This window comes from Melanotaenia boesemani, chromosome 19, assembly GCF_017639745.1.
Source record: "Melanotaenia boesemani isolate fMelBoe1 chromosome 19, fMelBoe1.pri, whole genome shotgun sequence".
NCBI lineage: Eukaryota > Metazoa > Chordata > Actinopteri > Atheriniformes > Melanotaeniidae > Melanotaenia > Melanotaenia boesemani.
Genome location: NC_055700.1, coordinates 20,738,524 through 20,746,605, shown reverse-complemented (window position 1 = coordinate 20,746,605; position 8,082 = coordinate 20,738,524). Strand labels below are relative to the sequence as shown.

The 8,082-nt window shown below is 40.0% G+C and overlaps 1 protein-coding gene across 1 annotated transcript; it reads right to left on the bottom strand.

Annotated features, from left to right (window-relative positions):
• Window positions 1-483: 483 nt before the first annotated feature.
• Window positions 484-1,978, bottom strand: LOC121629601 (zinc finger BED domain-containing protein 4-like). The gene is made up of 2 exons (XM_041969268.1): window positions 1,610-1,978; window positions 484-1,359 (listed from the first exon to the last, which is right to left on the bottom strand). The coding sequence occupies exons 1-2, from the start codon at window positions 1,948-1,950 to the stop codon at window positions 870-872; spliced, it is 831 nt and encodes a 276-aa protein (XP_041825202.1). The 5' UTR covers window positions 1,951-1,978; the 3' UTR covers window positions 484-869.
• Between the last annotated feature and the right edge of the window lie 6,104 nt (window positions 1,979-8,082).

Genomic DNA, 8,082 nt, shown 5'->3' with positions numbered 1-8,082 from the left:
CCCACTGATAAATTTAAAATAATAATACTGCAGTTCATAGCTTTTTTAAAATATATTTTTCTTGAATGTAGAACGTAGGACCAATATGCAGGAACACAACCTGTCCTGCAGGTTTTTAGACATTTTGTTGCTGAAACACACCTGATCCACATGACAGTTTGTCACAAGCCTCTTAATAAACCATTAATAATTTGACTCAGGTGTATTGCAGCAGGTAAACATTAAGATCTGCAGGACAGTGAAATCAACAGGTCCACAGTTGGTGAACCCTGTGCTCTTTTTTTTAAAGGGCTTGAAATGAGATGAGTACAGAAATTATTCATTTAAAAATTTTAAATTGAATAAAAAATAAATGAAATTATTAGGGATGCACCGATCTGCTTTTTTGGGGTTCCGATCCGATACCGATATCTGAATTTTGGATATCTGCCAATACCGATATTTGCCGATACCAAATATGTTTATGTGGACATTACTGTCACTATGGTCATTATTGCCGTTATAAATGTGTAAGGTTTCATTAGGTTGTAGTAAACGACATCCTTTTTTATTAAGTTAACTTGCCAATGCTGAGTACTGGCAAGTTACTAATAAGTGACATTACAGATCTAAGAATGAAACATTTTTTATTTTCTTTTGGTACATTTTACCCAAATACAACTGTGTGCATTATATAACAAAGATCTAGCTTTCAGTGTAACAAAACTGGCACATTTTAAAATTCAAGGTTTTAAAACAGCGTTGCCAAACCTTTCACTCAACTCAACCATACTGAAGCTCTTAAATGTAACGATACCAACATAAAACTGTGGCAGAACAACTGAAATGACATTTTCTGTAACTATTGCCTGTGAGGACTAAGCCACTTTTTAAAAAGTGAGAGGCAGATTTTTTTTAATGAAAAGTAGCTTTTCTGTATTGTCAGCTGTTAACCTATTCCGGTTTTCATCTACAATGTGAGACACTGAGCTAAAAAGCCTCTCACTTTCCACACTGCTGCATGGTGCTGAGAGGTATCTCTGTGATACTTGAGCCAAAGCGGGGAACCGCACTTTATTAACCCCCCAGTACTGTAGCGGATTTTCTTCACGTGCAGTTGTGGTTTCTCCAAGGTAGGTCTCCAACTGAATAGCAGCACCCACCGGTGCACAGCACACTGATGTTGACTCTTGCTCATCTGCTATTTCTTCAAACACACTGTCCAGACTGCTGCTGGGTTGTGCCTTGCGAGGCTTCCTGGGAGGTGGCTCGCCATGTTCTTCCTCTGCCTCTCTTTTCGACATCCTCTGCAGCTCCAGCTTCAGCATTTCCTTGGCCCCTGCAGCACCACTGATGTCTGAGAAAAAACGATCTTTGTATCTGAAACAGTGAAAACAAAATATTTAACCATTTAAAGTTTTTCAAGTTGTTGGTAAATATCAATTACATTTCAGTAAGAACACTCAAGCTTCAACTAATTAAATTAATGGAGTGTGTTAATTGTAAATCCCAATGCATCAATTTAATTATATTCTTCGACTTAGATTTTAAAATATTTTAACTTGTTTAAACTGTAAAAGTTTCCTTTTGATGAGACTCTCACACAATAACAGATAAACACACATTCTACCTTGGATCAAGTAGAGTAGAGATGCAGTAGAGTGGGTTTTTCTCTGTGTCAATGAAGCGCCTCTTGACAGCTGCAGCTAAGGTGGCCTTCATTGTTTTGATGCCATGATCCTCGTCCGTTTCTCTGTTTAAGAGTCTGAGAAGCACAGTCACAGCAGGAATGGTATCCGATGCCAATGAATCTGAGGAACTCACTTTTCGCGTCAACTCCTCAAATGGAGCCAGGACAGAAACAGTCTTTTCCAAAAGCGCCCACTGGTGAGCGGTGAGATTGTCGGGAAGCTGGTGTTCAGACCCGTATATTCCCAGAGCCCTCTTCTGCTCCATGAGAGACTGCAACATATAGAACGTGCTATTCCAGCTGGTTTGCACATCCTGTTGGAGTCGTTTAATTGGTTGGTTGAGCTGCCCCTGAATGTCTTCCAAGTGGGAGCAGGCTAAAGCAGAGTGTTTAAAATGTCCAACTATTTTCCGTCCGACTGAGACAGCATCCAAAACACTCCTCTGTGCCAACAGGCCTTCGTGAACCGCCAACTGGAGAGTGTGTGCGACGCATGGCAAGCTTGGGAGTCCAGCGTCATTCATGGCTTTTATCATATTTTTGGCGTTATCACGCAGCACAACATGAACAGAAGTTTTAGGGATCCTCCATATCTGAAGCATATCATCAAACACACCTGCGATGGCTTGACTAGTGTGCGAACCCCTAAATTGTTTTGCATGCAAGACGACTCTCTGTGATGTAAAATCTCCGTCAATCCACTGTGCAGTTAAGCTGATGAGGGACATGGGGCTAACACTGCTGGTCCAGATATCAGTTGTGAAGCTAACGGCTGCAACGTCTTGTAACAGGTTGTGGATGTGCCTCTTCACAAAGTCATGTAGTTTTGGCAACACGGTGTCAGTGATATGGTGACGGCTAGGTATCTCATACCTCGGCTCCAGAACGTCAAGAAGGCGTCGAAATCCCATGTTGTCAACAACAGACAGCGGCTGATCATCGAGAGCAATGTACTGGGTAAGAGCCTCGGTTATTTTCACTGCACGCACGTTGTCCCTCGACATCTTCTCCCGCTTTTCCACGGTTTGCTGCAGAGTTGGTTGGTGCTGTTTCCCGCTGCTAGAAAACTCTCTGTACTCGGCACAGTGATGATTTTTTAGATGTTTTATTAAATTGCTTGTGTTAAAGGTCCTTGAATTCGTTCCTCCTCGTGACAGCTTTGCTGAACATAATTTGCAGTTAGCTTTAGTTTTGTCACCATCGGTCACTTCAAAATACTTCCATACAGCGGACATAGCGCCTCCTTTTCCAGTGTTGCAGGAAATGTGCTCTGCCCTCCGTAAAGTGCTATCGGTATGTCTTTTTTTACCTGGTTTATGTCTGTTTCATGGCGTGTTGCTGCCCCTCACTGGACTGGAGTGTGTTAGCGCAACCATATACACCTATTCCTATGCTACTGGTATCGGGTCTAGTATCGGAACACTTTTCTGAATGATGAGTACAAGTACACGCACGTGATATCGGGCCGATACCGATACTAATATCGGTATCGGTACATCCCTAGAAATTATTTAGATCCAGTACTTGCAGACCCAATAAATATTTCTTACATTCCTAAATCAGCAACAGCTGTACTTTACTAATTAATGGACCCAGTAAAACCACGTTGTTTACAGTAGGTCTGATCCCAGTTTAACGTGATCATGGCAAAGTCAACAGTTTATGGAAACTGTTCAATAAATGTCTCATTCCTCTTCTGAACACAAACAGTGGAGCCATTCTGATGGAGTTAACATTATGTCCATACAAAGTAACAAGTATTTGTACTGCTGCTGCTCTAAGCTCAATGCTAACATAGATGCTAACATTAGCTTTCATATTACAGTCATGAACCTTTCCAGGTGTGTGTTTTGAGGTGGATTAAAGTAGATGTGGTGGATCCAACATCCTGGACCTTTAGACCAGAAACATCAAATTGCTCTCAAATTGGTCCGTTTTTATTAGGTTTTTTTATACTCAAAAGTTACAATTGCACTGCAGTAACAATTGTGCTCTCCGGTGCTATCAATGTTTTGATTGATTGTGTGTGCACTGCGGGCACGTCTGTATGAAGTTATGTCAGTGTTACGTTTGAAGAAATGAAAGCATACATGAGATCGGACAGAGAAGATAAAATTATTAGTTAGTTGTTGTTAATCTCAGAAAGCAAGTCTTTAGAGTACGAGTACTCCAGTCTGAGGCCCAGACCCGAGTTCTCATCTCTGGTGCAGAGGCGTACTGGCAGAACGCAGACGCTTCCTTCTATTTCAGACGTCCATGGTGGAGGTGAAGGATCACAGCAACTGAGACCACACGGAGAGCGCTGCTTCATCTGGACCTCTGTCGTTTTTGTTGTAAAGATGTTTTAGCTCTTTTAAGTATATTTTTATTTATTGGTCTTATCATTTTAATGGTTTATTGAAATAAAATCCCTCTCCACCCATGTCACAGTTATATGTGTATGAACATTAGTAAATCCCTCATTGTGTTGAATCCACCAACAGGAAAATTTTATGTTGACATAATTTTTTATTTAGATTTACATTTCTGTTAATTAACCAGCTGTCTGTGACAATATAGATTAACAGTAACTGGTAATTTATTTGGTAGTTGCTCACAGTGAGCAACAGATGGCATTCAAGTTAGCTCTCCATGCAGGATTTCCCTTCATTTATCAGTTGACTCTTTTTATTTATTTCTATATTTATTTTAGTAGTAATGGTGGCATATATTTGCTGTTAATGAAGCGTCTGTGTACGTATCATGGCTGCTATGTGTTCCCAGCATTCGTTTGGCATAAAGGCCGATCATGTTGACGTGAGGTAATGTAACGCATGCGCAAGTTGTAATATTGACTTGATTGCTAGAGGCGCTCATGCAAGGTCCAAGGTAAACACAATGATGGATAGTTTTGGAGACTGTCTCTTGGACCTTATCTGTAACTACCGGCATCTCATCCCATTGCACAGTGATAAACATTCGTAGCTTAACAGTTGGCAACAAATTGGAAGAATTTGGGGATCAATGCCATGGAAACACAATGTGACCGGATGATTGACCTTGTCACTATTTTAGTGTTCTGTACTCACCCTAGTGGTGATTTCAAGTATTGAGTATTTTGACTGTATCATGCTTCTGTCGTTTACAGCAGGTATATACACAAACATAGCAGAACCTTCATGTCTATACTTGCATTCACAGTAAATATCCCAGCCCATTGTTGAGCACTTTGCAATGGCATGGAGACAGTGTCTCCATGGTAGTATTTAAACATTTTGCTTAGGTTTCAGAGCTGTATAATTAATCCCCTGAAACTCCAGTATGACTGACACCAGGTGGTAATTGCTGTATTTGTTATACCATTTGAAATGCAGTATTCTCACCAGGTATTTTTTTTCTTCAAACTAACCACATTCGATTTTTGAGCAGCATGGCAAATATCTATGCTATAAATATATAAGTGTTGACAGGTGCTAGGCCAGTGCTTTTCATAAACATCCAATAACACACAAGACATAGGGAAAAACCTGTCAACATGAGGCGTCTACTGTTCATCGACAACTACGATTGATGTCTGGTTTGTTAAGTTTAGAACTGGACAACTTTAGGAAAATAGCCACTTAGCTTAAAGCAGCATAACTGAACTTTGGCAGATCTTCACATTTTAAATTGGCATCCTCATTTCATCCTTTCTTATCTCAGAGTTCTCTCCAGCAAGTAAAACTTAGTTTGATGTTGACTCTAGTCTTATCTCTTGTTCTGTCTCTCTTTCGTGCTTTCTTTCATAATGTCCTGTTTTTTTTGTTTTGTTTTTTTGTTTTTTGTTTTTTTGATGATTCAGCCATGTTGTGCATCCCAAACAGGACAAAACTTTGATGTACCTGATATCAAATGAAAAATAATACAATACTGCCAGATATTTGTTTTTCTTTTGACTAGGACAATAAATCTGTTTCATGTTGGTTGTCTTCAAACAGCCAGCTCTAGCCCCTCCATCCTGTTTCTGTCTTCCTCTCTGCAGATGATTCTTCATTGGCTGCATCTGTTTTTGTCTGTCTGAAGATCTCTTCATCATTTTCTTTTCATTTACCTGTGTCCTTACTTTATCACACACTTGTTATTGTCTTCTTCCCATCTGTCCCTTGACTTCCTGTCTGGCAAACTTCTTCTATGTAGCTACTGTAGATTTCACTTAGTTCCCCCATTTACTAAATCAAGTCCTCCCATATGGTGGATTAAAGATGGGCTATGCAGCTCCTGCCTTTCTATCCATTCTTTTTTCATTACCATTATGTGGTGAGCCAGGTAGTCACATATGATTCTAGAGTCTCTCGGGGCCAGAACCAGAATTAATGTCTCTTATATATTATTCCTTTAATGATAATATGTTAATATTGTAAAAAAGGGATTTGCCTTTAATGTGTTAAATTGCTCAAATACAACTTGTGAATGTTCTTAATTAGTTACAATTTTTATTTAGCTAAACAGGGACAATATAATTTAGCATAGTTCCAACACTTAAAATGAAACTACTGTATGTGGTGAAGCCTGCATTAAGACTCCTTAGGATTGCAATCATAGCATACTTCAGCACATAAATACAATTTTCAGAAGCATGAAGCCTACTGGATAAATATGGACAATAAAATATAAATGCCCTCACAAACCCAACTTCTAGTAACTCTCATTCATGTACCGTAATAGTGCATTATGAAATTAATTTCCTATAAATTCTATAATGTATATCTCAACATTCTTAGCTTGACACTTTAGCATTAATATGATATTGTACAAGTTATCTATTTTTATTTTCAGCCTTGTGACACTTGGTGGCTTCAAATTGTTTTCCACTATTAAACAAAGAATATACTAGGAAATGACTGAGGGCCTCTGTGGAACACTTTAAAGACGTTCATTTTCACATTTAGGAGGGATTTATTGTTGGGTATCGAGTCATGAAATAGCCTCGGCAGTGCAGCTGCTGTGCCCATCTGCTTCACTGGGCCTTCCTCACACAGACTCACTCATGTATATGTAGCCACAAATTCAGAAAATACACATTATATGAATTCACGTTCAGATTACGCTCTTATATTTCATATCTTTGCTTCCATGTTGCTTAGAGAAAAAGAGAAAATATTAATGGTGAACTCATATAATCTCTTATAAGGATAGTCTTCAAGAGCGTTACACCAACTAGTACATATGTGGGTTTTAGGCAGGGCTCTCAAGTATCATGCACTGAGCCTAAGACGCAAGCAGTTCACTTTTGACATGCTCTCATTTTTCATGTCCCATCTACTTTACAGACCCCCCCTTAGCAACCCTTTTTTTTTTACTACTGACTTGTAGGAGAACAATTCAAGTCCATTAAAAACAGCAGCTTTGTGAGTGTTGTCCTTGTGGTTTGTTAGGAGTCTGAACTGCATGAGAAGATGTTTGAGACATTCTTTCACTTCCACCTTTTCCTCTGGGAGATCATTGCACATGCCAATAATGTAGTTGAAATCACTACACAAGTTTTTAAGTTATTTGGACAGTAATTTTGTCAGACGATCATATAGTTCCCCGGGGCCTCTTTCCACCTCCTAGGTGTTCCGGGCACGTCCTACCAGAAAGAGGCCCTGGGGAAGACCCAGGACACGTTGGATGGACTACATCTCTCGGCTGGCCTGGGAACGCCTCGGGATCGCTCCAGATGAGCTGGTGGATGTGGCCGGGGAGAGGGAAGTCTGGGTTTCCCTGCTTAGGCAGCTGCCCCCACGACCTGACTCCGGATAAGCGGAAGAAAATGGATGGATGGATGGATGGATGGATGGATGGATGGATGGATGGATGATGGATGGATGGATGGATGGATGGATGGATCATATAGTTACCAAAACAGGATTTTGTTAAAGTCTCAATGATATAATAGTGAATACCAACTGACACCGTCTGAGTGGTATCAGTCACATAGATTAATTTTCCTGTCTGACAACACTAACAAATAACTAGAAATGAGAGCAACTTTATTGGTAATTTGGATGTATTAATGTACAGTATGTGAATATAGAGTAGAAGACAGATTATATTAACTTCTGTGTGGACAGCACCGTTCCAACAAGAACAGTGAGGTGCTTCCCCAATAACAAACCCTGGATCACCAGTGACCTGAAAAAGCTGCTGAACATCAAAAAGAAAGCTTTTAGGGATGGAGACAGGGAGTTATTGAAGTCCACACAAAAACAACTTAAAACACAAATGAAGAAGTGCAAGGAGGACTACAGGAAGAAGTTGGAAAGTAAGCTTCAGAAAAACAATGTGAGGGATGTGTGGTCAGGAATGAAGAAGATCACTGGCTTCGGGATAAAGGAGGATCAGACTGATGGAGGTCTGGACAGAGCGAATGAACTGAACATGTTCTTCAATAGGTTTAGCTCACCTCCTGCTTC